This window comes from Apteryx mantelli, chromosome 2 (assembly GCF_036417845.1).
Source record: "Apteryx mantelli isolate bAptMan1 chromosome 2, bAptMan1.hap1, whole genome shotgun sequence".
Lineage (NCBI taxonomy): Eukaryota > Metazoa > Chordata > Aves > Apterygiformes > Apterygidae > Apteryx > Apteryx mantelli.
This window is the reverse complement of record NC_089979.1, coordinates 100,368,389-100,385,446: the sequence shown is the minus strand read 5'-3', so window position 1 is coordinate 100,385,446 and position 17,058 is coordinate 100,368,389. Positions and strand designations below refer to the sequence as shown.

General features: G+C 42.4%; 1 protein-coding gene across 1 annotated transcript in view; it reads right to left on the bottom strand.

Moving 5' to 3' along the window:
- Positions 1–15,238, bottom strand: part of EPB41L4B (erythrocyte membrane protein band 4.1 like 4B) — a 180,192-nt gene extending 164,954 nt beyond the window's left edge. Inside the window, exon 1 of the mRNA XM_067291164.1 lies at positions 14,948–15,238. Coding sequence (XP_067147265.1) covers positions 14,948–15,238 — 291 coding nt within the window. The remainder of the gene's footprint in view (positions 1–14,947) is intronic.
- Between the last annotated feature and the right edge of the window lie 1,820 nt (positions 15,239–17,058).

Here is a 17,058-nt window from a genome sequence, read left to right as displayed (position 1 = left end):
CATGATCCTTGAATGCATAAAAAGAGAACATTAAGTAGGGAATAATTTGATTTCATGTAACATTTGCAAAACCATTACAAGACTGCTGTGCCCAGCTCAAGTGCCTGCACTTCAAGAAGTTTAGAGAAAAGTCAGAAAAAAGCTACCAAGAATAATTCTGAGTCTGAAAAGCATCTGGAAAGAGACTTTAATCTATTTAGAATATCAAAGATAGGGCTAAGAGGTGATTTGTATGCAAATTTCACATGACTTCATATAGAGAAGATTTTTCCCATAGTCTCAGGGCTCTCCATGTGCCTGCCCAGGTACCAAAAGGGAGGGTAACACGGGCCATAAAAATACCAGATATATTAAAAGCCATATTTGTTTTTTGAAGAGTCCACATACAAACTGAATCAGTAACTGCTTCTCATTAAAGACTCTTAAGGCAGATAAACTAACAAGTTCCAAGGAGAGAAGTTTAAGCTAAAAAGTTAGAGGCTCAAAACATTCTCAAAAGGATTTCTAAAGACCGATTAGTGAAGGAGAACAGACTAAGCACTCACAATGATCCTTTCTGACCTTAAATAAATCTACAGTCCATAACCTATTCATATACAAGTCATCCATATGACTAATTCTCAGACATAACTTGAATAGCGATATTCCAAATGACATCTAGGAAGAATAGTCAGTTGACTTCCATTTCACATCATCACAAAAGCCTTTACAAAAGCTGAGAAAGAGGAAAGTGGGAACAAAGACAGCTGAAACCTCTAATAGCCACTTATTCAAAGCAAATTTTCTTAGTTTAACAAATGAGATAACACTACTGGGAGTAGCAACCAATTCAACGCGGCTTCAGAGGAGAAAATAAAAAAGATACAAACAGGTAACATTAATCCTGTTGGTGATTTGCCATATATCCTTCATTTTAACATAATTGCCTTCATAAAATAATTGCTTGTAAATAAAAAATGCAAGAGTAATGCGGTACTGTTAGCATGTTTAAGCTTGTATTTAGCCAGGCCATATGAAAACTGCCTCCCTTCCTATCTACTCAAGTACCAAAATAATGGGAGACATAACAAATCCTAATTATCTTGAACATCAGTTCCATTCCCTACTACCATCAGGAACCAACAGTCTCACAAAGGCTTTTTATATACAGATGTCACTTCAAACACCACCATAAACTCAGTTAGACTTAAAAACAGAGCCGCACGCTTGTCTCCCAGCACTACCTATGGTGCCTGTTTCTGCATTTATAACCTATCATTTAGCTATAAAAACACTCCAAGTTTATTAGCACTGCAGGTTATGTCCAGGCACAGGGCAGACAAATGGAAGTGTACTCCAGAGTGCACACTTTCTCATCAGTCCTGTGCCCAGCGTCCCACTCCCTTGTCCTTCTCTTTAACAGCTTCCACTACCACCTCCAATTCTGCATAGATTACCCAAGCTGGGATTTTCATAGAACATACTTTTCCAGGGAAACAGTTGACACTCCTAGGGATAGAGAGTGGACAGCTTTTACATACTCCTCTGGAACTGCACTGTTTTCAGATTTTGCCTCCAAGGGTCATCCTTTTACCACCACAAACTTCTGTTGGATTGCACAGGTTCAGTCAACTGCTCTGGCTTTTTGTTTGTTTGATCAGTGCTTTCATTTTATGTATAAATCCACTCATACAAAAGAAGAATTTTGTTCTCCATCTTACCTGCACTGGCCCTGCTGCACTGACAAACTATTACCCCATTTTGCGGACTGGTACAAAAAACTTGCCTTTTTTGAAGGGTCATAAAAAGAATTACAGCCAGCATTTAAGAACTCAGATTACCAGCTTAGCATTTAATCAATGTCTACTGCTACACTGCTTAAAGTTGAAGCATGCAAGAATAAAAAGACTGTTTTTTTTTAAATGTACATTTAACAAAAAGCTGCAAAAAAATAGTACAATGTCAAAGATGAACAGAAATGTTGTGGTAGCAAAAGCTATGAGGAAAAAATGGGGAAAAAAAGAGCAGGTTCCATTCCAGTTACATACTGTGACTTGGAATCCAGCCCAGAAATCCTACAGGACATCAGACAGCACTGTTCTGAGAGCTGTTCTCTGTAGGGAGAGCTTCCTATACCTGGAATACTTCATGCAATCTATATTTGATTAGGTCCTACAAGCAATTTTGTGCTGCCCTAGTCTTGACAGAGTTATCCTGTTAATGAGGCTAGTGCATATGCAATAAAGAGGAATGTGTACTCTTGAACTAAATACTGCCCTATCTTTCTTGCAACCTAACCACTCATTTGCCTTGTAGCTCACAAAAACAGCTCTTCTGAACAACTTGCTGAAGGTTTTTGTATTACTTAAAAACTTTGTCTGTCTTAAACTAAGTAGTAACTGTTTTGGTATCAGAAAACAGTAAGATGCCTTGGAAATATGGAAAGTAAAGAAACTGCTCACCCTGTGAACTATCCTTCAAGATAGCTCTTGCACTTCAATTTGCCCACTTTCACACCCATGAACAGATTCTGAAAGTCTCAGTGAACTAACAGGTGCTTCAGAATATTTTCTCTTGCTAGAAAGCTTCAAGCACCCAACTTACTGCAATAATAGGAAAAATTCTCCGCCCCCAAGTGTTACACAAATGAGTGTAACACTTTCCATGTTATTACTGTAATAACATGGAAAAATAACATGGAGTAATAACATGGAAAAATCTGCTTTCTAGAACAAAAGTTTCATTAGGAATATTACTTATGAAAGACCACATCATTATGTTTCACCTGACATTTTTTCAGACTATGATCATGTTGGAAAAAAGTTACCAGATGATGTTTTTCGCTGCTAAGATGAGATGAAACTCTTCCCTTCTATCAGTATCTAAAACCATAACATATGCGGATGAAGAAGAGAAATCAATACCCCCTTCCCTGGTTACAACTATATACCGAAAGAAGCAAAATCATTGCCAAAATAGCTGAACTTTTTGGTTTTTTTGAAATACATTTTATAGTCAAATTATAAACCAAAATATGCTGGGTGCTTAATCTGAAAATAAATTAGAATCCAAGCACACAAACTGTAAAAGGAGAATATCTGCTGGCAAATTTTTACACAGCAAACAAAAAAACACTTATTTTTGTCTCAAACCGCTGAATTTTTATACTCCTTCCTCCCCCCAACCCCAAAAGTCACACAATATTTAACTTTGACCCATTTAAGCTAACAAAATATACAGACAACTGCTTAAACTCTTTGCTTATTTTTTTCCCCACAGTTTGGAAAAATCTTTACTATTTAAAGCCAGAAATAAAGCACCAGAAAGGCTATAGGATACATTTATAATGTAAAACTTGCATCAACATGCTACACAGGAGAAAAGCAATTTTAAGCAATGCTAACAAATGAGGGGATGGCTCAGGTGATTCAAGAGGGAAAAGAAATGATGGTGGTGAGAAACCTCAACTTTTTTCTAACATCTAAATTTAAGAATACTATAAAAATATTTGTTTTGCAGATTATTTCCTTATATATAGACCTCCTAAAATGTGCTGAGTACTGTCTATGAACCATCAAAACGCATCAATTGCGACTCCCCTGCCCCTTTTTTAAGTGCCTAACTGGTTGCAACAAACAATTTGAATATTGTGACAAACATCTTGATGCCCTCAAGGACCCCACAGTTTCACGCTTGAAAACATGGTGTTGATTCCCTGCAAGTGTTGCAACAATTCATCCAACAGAAAATACACAACTCAAATACCATAAGAGAACAGGGAAGTGGAGGGAGACAGAGGAGACCTCCAGGCAGATGATGGCTTAAGCAATCAGCCTGAATCCAGAACAAAGCAGAAGCACCTCACTGCAGTCAACATCTGATGACTTTACTGGCCTCTATAAAAGCAACTGGTGATCTGCCGATCCCTTAGTAGGCAGGTCCCCCTATTAAAAAGAAAATACATCAAAATTACATCTTAATCAACTGGAAGCCTTAGGCAGTAGGAACAGGATTGCCTATCCAAAAAACAAACAAACAAGCAAACAAAAAAAACATTTTCTCACTCATTAAGGTTCAGGACTGTATCCACATGAAGGCACTGTGATGAGCAATGGCAACATAAGCTTCCTATGTTTTGCGGCTGGCATTCCTAAGTTTTATTTCCAAACGCTAGCTCATCATAAGCACTTTTCTTCTTTAGCTGCACAAAGTTTTGAGCCAAGTCTGCCCACATTTACCTCTATGCTTAATATGATCAGGCATTCTCATGCAGAATTATATTCATGGGAAAAAAGAAAAAAGGTATGTCAAACACCACCTGTGAAGTGATAGGAAACAACACAAAATGTTCAGAAAGGCATGTTAAGAGGAACGCAAATAACTTCAGACATTGTAAAAATGAGTCTAATCCTGCATGCAACAGCAAAAGGAAAAATGAGATACAACAATTCAATGGCACAAGAACAGAATTTCAATGTGCTGCTGAGAGCTGCACACAGGATTAATTGCACAAGGCAGAAATTGGGTACATTTAAAGTCACCCTGCAGCTAGGAGTTCCACCTCACAGCTGACAAGCAGCCTTGGCAGATGACGAATGAGACTGGAGGACTCCATAACAGACATGGAGCAAGGCAAGGAATACTCCTCAGAGAAAGGGGATGTCTACAACAAATGAAGAAAGAGCAATGAAGAAAGGTTGGCAGGATGAACAGTAGGGGGAAGAAAAACAAAACAAAAAAACTAAATCAAGCCCAATATACAAAATAGAAGGAAGAAGGGAGGGAAAGGTGGTAAGCCTGTTGCACAGCAAACAAGTTCTATTGCTGCTCTATTAAACCACCTCCTCCCTTCACAGAGCTAGAGCAGGACATCTGAATTCACACAGATATATGTAGGCACCCAAAAGTCACAACATGAAAGAAGCGGATACTGCCCAATGGGCATTACACTTTCAGGGTGCTGCCTATCCTAGTTATATGACCTATTTTTAGGAAAACCACTCTTCATTTATTTGCTTAATTCAAAGAGATAACAGACTCATCATTCATCATCTCTCAAAGCAGAGCGCTCATGGAAGGTTCATTATTCAGAAAGAATTCCTATCCAGTAAATAGCCTGAATATAAAACCTACATACTGAGGATTTGCATCTCTACTGAAGAGTCATCTTTGTTGCAGTACGATGACTGTAAAGAGTAGTTGTGTTTACAGTTCTGCTTACAAAAATGTAAGTTTTTAGGTTTGGTCTTTTTACGTACATGCAAGTCCCCAATTTCAAATCATATCATATTATAGTTTCAGGAACTAATATCAAGATATAAAAGAGATATTTGAAGGACAGAACCTATCCTTGCCCAATTCTGGATGAATACAAGGGGAGAAAAGAAAAAACTTAGAATCTAACTGCTCCTTTTCTGAAAAAACATGAAAAACATTCACTTGGAAAATTAGAGCACGTAACATTTGAACGTTAAGTAATTTTGTTCATATTTAATACCAGCAATAAGGGGCTGATGAAGTTAGCATGTTTATGTTATCCATCAATATTCACTAAAACAAGAATTTGTCTGAAGCTTGGGATAATGTTAAAGCTTAATGTTGCCAGTTGAAATTACTGTCTAATACATAAGATACAAGACTCCATTTAGTGAAATGTACACAGTAAGCAACTTGAAACTGAAAAATGGGAAGTGGTTTCCTTGTTCAGTCTGCTCAATTTAAGCAGAAAAAGAACTTTCCGAGCCAAGACAGCTAAGTCACTAAACTCCTCTCAAGTCTTTATTTTTATATAAAAAGGAAACAACACATACTTTCAATTACTAAAAAGAAATACTGTGAAAACCATTATTTTCAAACAGTCACAACAGAATTTATTCTTTGATAAATTATCCTTGGAAATAACATTGCAGTGTACAATAATTTAATTACAGATCACAACCCCTAAATTATAACACCATGCTCTTCTAGTTCTGAACATTTGATACTGGTAAGTTCACAGGAGTGCAGGTTCCTCAAAAGAGAGGACATGGACTCTGCACATGTTTGTGTACAGTTATTTATGTTATTTCACAAAAATTAGCTAGGATCTTCCAGTAGGATTTCCAGTCTATATTTGTCATATGAACAGCACCACATGTCTTAAAATCATCAGATATACAGTAACACCTGAAGCCAGTATATTTGTCGGTATACTCAAAAAATATTTTGATATTTGTTTGAATAATATATCTGTGGTTCCTTAACAACAAAGCAAGTGAAATAATCCAAATCTGAACAGATTAGAAATGTAAACAGCCAATATAAATCAACTCTTAATATATTTTGCGCTTCATAGTTGGAGACTGAATTTGGAACTTCAACAAATATCTCAAAATAACCTTATCAAAATACAGCTAATGGTCCAGGACATATTTAAATTGATGCATATAAATAAATGGAAATAGCAAGTCAAATGAACAACAGATGGTCACACTAACCACTTCACTACCCTCCAACCCTTTTATTTCTAATGTGTAAAGCAAAACAGAAAATTTACCATAGTCTGCACTGGAAAACAAATATTTAATAACAAAAAAATATGTTTCTCAAGTAATGTAAAATACTAGCCCAGCAACACTGTATGTACAGTTAACAGCTGTTGCCTTTATCATTCTAGCAGAAATAGAAGAAATGACTTACCCCTCTCTCTCCCTGTCTTTTACTTCAGGAAGGGTCTACAAATTCAATTATGCATGTGTTCTCTCCCTTCTTTTCTCAACCTCCCTTTCCCTCTGTATGATTTTTCAGGTTCATTTTTGTAATCTCATATGAAACCATGCATTTTTAAAGTGAGGAGGTTTAACGCTTGATTTAACTAACCACCTAACTAACTAACCACCACCAACGCTCCCTAATGTCTGCTCTACCACCATGAACACTCAGGCCAAGCGGTGACCTGCAGCATCCATGCCCTGACAGACAGGGGACTTTGGTAGTTAAGCTTGCTGAATAAGCTGTCGAGCCAGCCACAGACTTTCCAGGGTTCAGATCCCTGCCCACAGATATGAAAATGCATTTTGGTGGGGAAGGGATAAGAGCAAGAAGAGTTTAAAATTTCTGATAAATGCAGAGAACCACAGAAATGATCTAATCTGGTATGAGGGAATGGGGCAGAGAACTGTGCTTAAGGCCCAAAACAAAAGGAAGCAGACCTCTGGTGCTCTTTAAAGTGTCTCCCAGAACAGACCTTTCATGGTCAGCTATATAGGTTATGTGGCTGCTGCCAGGATGCAAAGAAAACTGCTGTGACAGACTAGGAAAACAGAGGAGACAAAAACCCATTCTTATTAAAAAGCCAATTCAGCAGGTATAATACTGCTAGTAACAGACTATATCTGCACAGAAAAAATAGACAGTGTTGCTTGGGGAGTAGACTGCTAAGGAAAGGGGGTGGGTAAAAATGGTTGGGAATTTACAAAGAGAACCTCTGAAGAGAAAAAAAAAAATGGGCCTGTGCTTAGAGAAGGAAAGACACTAAATGAAAGCAGCCTCTCAGAGAAAGTTACAGGAAAAAGGGTATTTACAGAAGAGCTACAAGTAGAAGCATAAGGAAGCACATGAGGAAGAAAAGCATGCACAGAAAAGCAGGGGTAGAGATATGTCTCCTCTCTGTTTTAGGAAGGAAACTGGACAGACATGACATCCCATTCTTTAATATACCATCTCTATTTCCTTCAACCTTTTTGTTCTTAGTCCCTTATTCTACACATCATCTCCCAGCTCCTCCCCAGTTGTCTTTGAACATGCCATTACTTTTCTATTGTGAAGATGTCCTGATCGAAGCCCTTTTGTCTTCCTGCAGAGCCATGCGCTAACACCAACCAGGAACAAGATGACACCCATTAAATTCTGTCCCATTAGTCTTTTGATTTCTGAACTGCCTAGAAACTGTTCTCCTTTTTCTGCCCTGGTTGCATAGCAGCTTCTCCATGTGGATCCTCCTTTATTTTTCTGCTTCTGGGAACATAATAAAATATAAAACCACACTTATCCTGTAAGCCCATGAGAGAAAACGCTACTCAAAGAACAGTTTCTTCTTTAGGATATCTTTCTTCACTTAGCTGAAGGCTGCTGCTTCATGGGCCTACCTGGAGTGACCTTGTATTCTCATATTCATCCTGCATCATGTATTTAGTTGTGAATTTTACACTTCTCTCAAGCTCCGTTTTACTGTCCTCCTACTCCCATTCTTTGTAAATCTGTTTCTTCCTGTATTACATTCTGCAATCCAAAAAACAAAACTAGTCCTCTGCTTGCTCTTCTCTATGGTCCACACTTCCAGAGTTGCTTTGCTTTACACCTTGGATTTCTTTCCTGGTAGGAACTTTTTACATGCTCAGTCAGACATTCTCTTTTTCTCTTTAGGACCACTACTAAGAGACTGAGAACACAGTCTTGCTACTCAACAATCTAGTCTAGAACACAATCACAGGAATAAAACCATATTAGATGTACCTCATCTACACATAGACACGTATTTTCTAGCAGACCTGTATTTCCTTCTTATTGACCATTTCCATTCAAATCCATGGTGGCTTTCAGAGGTTCACCAGTGTGAATGATCACATAGTTAAGTCCAGTGCAAACAGCTGCTACTAAAGCACACTTTTATGTTATCAAAGAAGAGGCCACAAAAATCAACGACATTTTAAATGGTTACTTTCCTAAGCTGTGTTCTAATCTACTGTAAAAAGACTTCTAAAAAATGCATGCAAGAATCTAATCTTCTCCCCATCACTTCAACACATAAGCTGTCTACCAGAGAATTAGTATCAGAGGCACCCATACCTTTGTCTTTGATGTACACTACCTTCGCTGGCTTTCTCTCCATCATTGGTTGTCAGCTTTCTGCAGCAGGGATCCTGTTATCCTGTCTATCTGTATAGCACTGAAAAATGGTATTGGCTTCCATGAATAACTAACTACTGGAACTCACAAGCAGAATTTAGCTAACATATGCCAAAACAAAATACTGCTCATTGTATCTCTATTTTACTATATATTGTTGAAATATATTTTATCTGCTGAGGATTTATTGGGGATGATTGGTGAACATGTTAAGGGCCAAAATTCCCCATTTCCTCTCAAGAACCTAACACATCATGCATTTCTAAAGCACAGCTGCAGTCACATATGCACACCCCGTCCCATCCCTGTCTCACTGCAGCTGCATATGTTTCTGTTTTTCATCGTGTAATTCTACTATGAATGCTTTTCATGTACCTTCAGTATATGGACCAATGAATCAAAGTATATGGTACCCACACAAGGTAATTAAAGACTGCTGTCAGAAGGCAACACATCAAGCTCCTGACTACAGTTACCTGATCAGAGCAGTAAAGTAATGAAAAGACATTTCAACACAAGTGGCAGAAGCAAAATACCTAACTACTTCTAGAAATGGACCTTGATCAGTTTATGAAGGAGATTACAGGAGCTGGTGCCCAAAGTATTTAACACAAGAATTCAACTCTCTTCCAGTCCAGTTTCCAACTATTCCAAACATTCTCCAGCAAGTATTCTAATTTTAAGTTGTCAAAAGATAACTTCTATATAAAGAAGGTGTATTATCAATTTTTGTAAGTGATAACAGCTTTAAAGAATTAACAATAAAAAATTCTGTTCCCTCCTGCTATTGCTTTAAAAATGTGTGAATATATATACACACACAGGTATATATACATTTGGCTGTGTGTGATAACTCCTCAGTTAGGATTCTCCAGAGAATAACTTGAAAGTTATTCTTCTTATTAAGTTATTGTCTTCTTTCATACTAGCATATTTCTCTAGAGTTGGTATTTCTGAAATGTCATTAAGAAATCACATGCGATGTAAAGAAATGAAAAACTGATTTGTGCTCCTCTCCAATATTTACAACTCTGTGAAGTCAGATACACTGACTAATAACTATAAGACAGAGATGACTACTCAAGAATGAATTTAGCATTTACATTTGAAGCAAGCATACAGGCCAGCTAATAAATTCTGTTATGTTACTCCAACAAGAAAAGGATACAATATATTGAAGACTATCAAGACGAAAAAAGGGTATTGAAGAACATTTACTATCCCTACCCTGAAGTGTTTCCATAGCAGCTAGAACAATTACTAAATCAGATACACCAAGAGGAACGCAAAGAAATAATACAAAAGCTATCCACCTGAAGACAGGTCACAGATTTAAAATGTTAGATTTGACTTGTTCATTTAGTCATTAAACATCATCTGCTTTCTAATACATCACATATGTCTTTGTAATTATGCTCATGGCAGCACAGAAATTTATTACAGCAAGGAGTTCGTTAGAAAGGAGTATTTATGACAGACTCTGCTTTGACTACTTTGCCTTCATGTCACAGAAAATGTAAGGTTTGCTGTATGTGCTTTGCAGAATGAGGATTTCCCCTGTAGAGCAAGTTTACTAATTGGTCCCACTTTCTATCCCACATAATTAAACAGAATCAAACACTATACACAAGCTTATTTTTCCTTTCCCTCCAGAATCTTATCACAGATTACTTTTTTCAGTGGCATTAGAAAACAGGAACATGAATTTCTGCTACTCTGGACTATCCCACTGAATAGCCATTTTTCATATGCTCCCTTTAACTTTCATAAGATACACTGAATTAAAAATCAGAGCCTCAATTTTAGAAATGCCAACATCCATGGTTTAAAGTCAACAAATGTTTGACTTTTCAGCCTCATCTGAGAGCCATCTAGAAAATGATCTATTTATGTATTAACTAAAAGGTATCATCACCACTGTGCAAACATAAAGGCTATTTCCCTGTATTTTTTGTGTAACTATACAGCATCATTTGTAACCACTTTTTTTTTTTTAATTAAAGTCACAAGTCCTCTAGAGCAAGCCTCCAGAAAAGAGGAAATAAGAATATTTTGACAGCAGCACATAAATGGTCTTTCATCTACCTACAGTCAAGTTACAGAAACTAAACAAATAATGGCTTCCAATATAAATGAAAATGCAACACAACACTAAAATATGCTCTCAGTGGTAAAAAGAAATACATAGATACTTATGTGAGAGGAAGGAAAGGATGGGTCAAGTACTTTTCTCCCTACATCAATTCTCATAACTGGATTTCAGATGCATACACATATAGTTTCAGGTCAACAGGAAGTAATGATAGCATTTACACTCTCCCTTCCCATGGGAAATCACTCCACAGCAACAGATCTGGTAAACTGCCACTCACTTCTATACAACAGATCCAAACTTAAAAACATCTCAGATTCAATACAGGGCCCCAAGGAGCTTGTGGGTTTAAAAAGCCATCTAGTGCATTATTCTATTTAGAAAGAACACTCTCAAAGTACACAATTTTGGTCTTGACTTAAGAGCAAACAAAAAAGTCAGTATCATTAAGCAATCCTTGAAATTTTATGTGAGAAACTGAGTACAGAAATTATCCAGGTTTATCTGTTATGCTCAGAACAATGTTACGTTTACATTTGTTCAGGAACAGCTGAGGAAGAAACAGAGGCAAGAAAGCCAGAGAATAAGAGTGAAAGAGTACACAGCATCTTAGCTGGGCAGGCTAACAGCTGAAGCAGTTTGAGGGCAGAGGCGGCCCTGCATACACATAGTAAAAAGAATAAAGTGCAAATATCCCAGGAGGAAGCGGGCATGGAAATGCAGATAAACAAGAAAGGTGACTTGGGTCACAATATTTCTATACAGCTTCAAAAAGAACAAGCTAAGGAAGGACTCAGAGATGAAGTTAGATCTCTGCTTCTGTTACCATGAGCAGAAAAGAGCTTACAACAGTAAAGTTTCTAACACAGATACTATCTCATAAATGCTAGTTTTAACCCTGAAGATATCAGCCTACTGACGTTACAATTTATTTTTCCTAGAATATCACCTCCCCACACAGAACCTGATATGTTTAACTTGGACGAAAGTTTCAGAGTTTTAGCTTTACTCAAATAGTGACAAATCTACAAAAAACCTTGAAACTTTTTTCTGCACATTAAAATATGTAAGACTTTCCTTTAGTCATGTCTTTTCTGCCATTCCTCCAGACAAACAGAAAGACCCTGTGGTCTTTATAAAATGTAGTAAACCTTTAAATTACTTCCAAGTGAAATTTCAGAAAGCAATTTAAAAAGTTTTAGTTAAAAAAAAGTATCATGCTCTCATATCAAGAAGTTGCTTTTAGCACTGGAAAGACAAGTCGGGTGTAACGTCAACAGGTAGGAAAAAAAAAGCATATTTTACAGATGCCAGTACTTCCTGAAATAAGTGGTTGTAAATATGATCAGCAGCACAGTAAAGTCCTCAGCAATTACCCACATATTTGACTTTATGGGTAAACTGCTTCAGTGATGATGAAGAGATCACACTCTCCCTCTCCACAAAATTTGGGCTGAAATGGAGAGAAACCATCACATACTTTCTAATTTATAAAAAAGATACTGCCCAATTCATTCAGGTTAATAGGTACTATACCACAGCTTCCAAGGGCTGAAACAATTCTGTTTCAGGCCCTAATCCTATAAACTAGTGCTTCAAGGCTCAGAGAAACTTTACTGATCAAGTTTTATAAATGGTGCAATGCTTCTTTCAGGTTTTCTAACCCTCAGCATGGGTGTTACTTTTTATGAAAGAAAGGGAAAAGCATGAGGAATGAATATGTAACTCAACAGAATGTTTTTCTGTTCCTCAAGATGTTGACAACTATTATGAGCTCCAGAGTCCTCCACCAACCCAGGCATTTCAGTGAAATTGCCGACTTATCCCACCTAAGGAGAAATGAACTACAACAACCAAATATGCAGCTCACATTCTGAAAATGCAGCCTAGACTTAGTTTGGACACCACAATTCAAGCAAGTGTACTCTACAGCTTCTTCACCAGACCAAGCAGATTTTTGCATTTATTTTCAATGCTAAAAGACTAAAGAAAGCGTCATTACCTTATTTTCTGATGCTTCAAAACCACAGGCGCTACAACAATAGGTGAACTCTGAGAAATCAGAGGCGGTATAAATTGCCATGAAATATTTATCGAGCTTATCTACATAGACTTCTATAAGTAAATCCTTAGCATGTTGATAACTTTCAACAAGTTATTCAAAGGCTTCGTTAGAAAACATTTGTCCCTAGATGTAAAAAGGACTACAGCAAGTTGTGAAGGAAATCCAAAAGGGAAAGATATATCAGCATTTCCAATATCTAGAAATGTGTAATCTAGTCTGTAAGAAAAGACAGACTTGATCATTCTGAAGCAAGTATCTCTCGGTGGCTCTATTCATGAACTCCTCCACTGACCTGTAAAAGTGTCACTCCACCTTCTTTGGTTTCTTTTAAGTGGAAACCATCCCGTTGCCAAACTTTGTTTAGTTAAATGATGTGAGTATACAAAGATTATTGAAAGGCTTCTAATAAAATTCAAAAGGTATTCTGGGAAAAAAAAAATCTCTTTCGTGCTGCTGGATATAAAAGTACTGCATAATTAATCATGTTGTTACAGTCATTATTAGTAAGCTCCCCCACCTATTCTTGGGGACTGAGTTTAATAGAAGGTATTTCATTTGAAATCAAAAGATGAAGAAGTATCTCACAAATACGATAAACTGTAACACCAGGGGTCCTGGTTTTCAACAGAAAGGGAAGGGGTCAGCAAAAAAAATAGGCAGGTATCTTGAATAAATATTTAGAAGGTATGGGAATGAATGTCTGGCAAAAAAAAAAGTAAACTAATGTTATATATCACGCATCTTCCTTTAAAAAAAAAAATACACAACAGGCTCTGGAGATACCGAAGCATTTACAAATATAGTCCAACTCCACAGAGCTAGGCAAACAAAAACAAACCAGCCGGCACCATCCCTTCCTCATTCTTTCAGCACAACAGCAGGAGGGAGGAAAGTTCAGCGGCGGCACCATCCACACACCCTTACCGGGGCCGCCACCCCACGCGCCCAACGGCCGCCTGAGGCGCCCAACGGCCCACCAATGGCCCGGCACGAGCTCGGCCCGCGCAGCGGCCCGCGGGGGGAGGGCTGCCTGCCCCAGACTGCCCGAGACCCTCGGGGACCCCCTCGGAGCCGCGGCCCCGCTCCGGGACATCCCGGCACGAGGCGGGCGCTCGCCCGGGACGAGGGCAGCGCTGCGCGGGGGCGCAGGGCACGGCGGGAAGCCCGCCCCCGCGACTTCGTGCCGCGCACCCAAGGCCGCGCTGTGTGCGGCCTCGCGCCGAGACCCCACGCGCTTCAGGCAGCCGCGTCTACCTCCGACAGGCGGCATAAAACAAATAAATAAAGAGGCGGCGGCGACGCCCACATGGAAACGTCGCCTCGGCAGCCCCCCGTCCCCGCCGCGGCGGGCGGAGCGAGCCTCCCCTCACAGCCGGCCTGGCCTCGCCCCGCGGCTCCCCTCGCCGGCGCCACAGGTGCTTGAGTGTGGGCTCGGGCCACCCCTGCCCGCGGCAAGCCGCAGGGCAGCGGGGAGAGCAGCGGCGCAGCTCCTCCAGCCGCCCCGCAGAGCCCCCGCTGCCCCCAGCGGCGGCGGTGCCGGGGGTGGGGGGGCGGCTGCGGCCAGCACCCCGCAGCTGGGGCGCCGAGGAGAAATAAAGGCAAAAATGGGAGCGCCTCCCCGATCGCTCCCGGGAGAGGGGCGCGGAGGCAGGCTTCTTCAGCCGGGGGAGAGGGGGCGACACGAGAGGCGGGGGCGGCACGTCGGGCACAGGGGAGCAGGTGCACGCAGGCAGCGAGGTAGCGCGAGCAGGGGAGGACGAGGCGAGCGAGGCTCGGCCAGGCAACGCGGCGTGTTGTTCAGCCAGAAGGCAGGGAGGGAGAGGGGCACACAGGTGCCCCTCACTGGGCAGGGGGGAGGATGCGGGGCGGCGGGCAGCTGCAAACACTGTTTTGCAGGCAGGGGAGGGCAGGTGCATACTACTCACCGGCAGCTCCACGTTGACTTCGGCACCGTCCAGGAGGAGGACGCGGCACTGCAGCACCGGCTTGCTGTCGCCGGCGGCGGGGATGTGGACGGGGGCTCCGGCGCTGTGCACGACCCCGCCGGGGTGCGGCGAGGAGGGGAAGCCTCCGGCAGCGGCGGCGGCGCCTCGCAGCCCCCCGTCCCGCTCGTCCCCCTCGCCGCCGAGCCCCCCCCGCCCGGCTCCGCGCCCGGCTCCTCGCCCGTAGCGCTGCATCGACCGCCGGCCAAAGGTCCTGCGCAGGAACCGCAGCATCCTGGGGGCGCCCTGCCCGGCCGCGCACACCCCCGAGCCAGCAGCTCCGCGCCCGGTCCCACGGCGCCTCCCAGAGCAACGCAGCAGCGCCGCCCGCCGGAGCCAGCCCGCGCCGGGCGCCGGCCGGCCCGCCCCTGCCGCCCGCTCCGCCCTCTGCACCGGCACGGCGGGGCGGGCCGCGCCGCTGCTCCTCCTGTCGACGAGCGGGCGAACCCGAGCCGCGGGCAGGGGGAGCTGCTGAGGCGGACGACGGCAGTCACCTGTGGCGGCGGCCGCCGGCGGGGACGCGGGTGGCGCGGCCGCGCCGCTCGCCCTGCACCTCCGCCGCGCTCGCCGCCGGCCACCGGCCACGACCTCGAGGGCCGCGCGGGGGGGGGCGCGGGCGCTCCGCGGCGCCCGGCCCGGCCCGCTCCTCCGGCGCCTGTCCTGCCGGCAGGGCGCCCGCGCCGGCTGTTGGGGCGGTGGCGGGCGGGGAGGGGTGGGGGCGGGAGTGTTCCCGGCCTCACCTGAGGCGGCCCGCGCCGGCCCTGACCTGCCGCGCGGCCCCGGCGCGGCCGGGCCGGGCCGGGGCCTAGGGGGGGCGGGGCCTCCGCACTGAGAGCTGGAGCCCCTGATTTCGGTGCCCCTCTCCACTCTCTGCCACATCCCCCCCCTTCGCATTGGGACAAGGTTAAGTTAATAGCAAATTAAAAAGCAACAACGGTGAAGTTAATAGCAAATTAAAAAGCGACAGTGAGCCCTTGAGAACTAAGAGCTGATGACCCCGGGGACAGCGAGACAGTTTCTCGGAGGTGCAGTGGGCCCCGGCGGCTGAAGCCAAGGTCCCACGCCATTCGGTGAGACCCGACCGAGGACCAGGGCAACCTCGCCACCCCTGGGGAGCCTACCTGCTTCTGCCACTGCTGCAGGAATTGGTTATGTAAAAATGTGTTTATGTGGTGTATGGAAATACTCCCACATTTGCCTTTAACATCATTGTCTCGTAGTTTAAGGAAACAACCGTGGGAGCGCAGTCCCGTGGAAAGGCGTATCCTCCAGACCTTCCTCGCGCCTCTCTCCCTTTCACCTGTGCAGCCGCCGGCGAGGGGGGAGAGCGGCTTTTTTTAGGTGTCATGTCAAATCCGTGGATACATGCTCTTGCACGCAGCCACTCTGCCAGGACATTAAATATTTATGTGTTCTGGCTTGGGGAGGAGCACTTTCGCTGTGTGTAAAATACTGGAAGTGAATCACGCCTCATGGGAACAATCAGTGGAACAAACCCTGTCACCCTGTGGTCAAACGTGCTCTAAGGGGCTCCAGACTGAAATAATTCCCTGCTTCTAAATTTTTTTTTTTTTGCTGTACATTTATTTCCCTTAACCTTGCCTCTAGGCCAGTTTATGCTGGCATTGTCCTATTAGATATTCCTAAAGCCTGCCAAAAGGTCTCAGCTTGTCATTTTGTATTGAGACTTGATATTATTAGTTAATTGCCTGGTGCTTCTGCATCCTTTTCTGTGTTTCTTCAACACACCGGATCAGATCTTGAAGTGTCTAATCAGCCCAGACTGTCACTAACTGCAAGATATTTGGCACCAGTGTGTCCACAGCCTGTCTGCCCTGTATAGCTATGTAAATCATCTTTTATAGAAACAGAATGGAAAGGTGCTATTCTTTTCCTGCTAATGTTCACAGTCAACAGTAGGCATTTAATTTTCTTCTATGTTTTTGCTATTAGGAGAATTTGAATTTTGTTTCAAATCCAGAAGGGTATGGCATATCTCAGGGGTCTTTGACTGCTTTTGAATATTATGGAGAAGATATAACAGTCCCATAAAG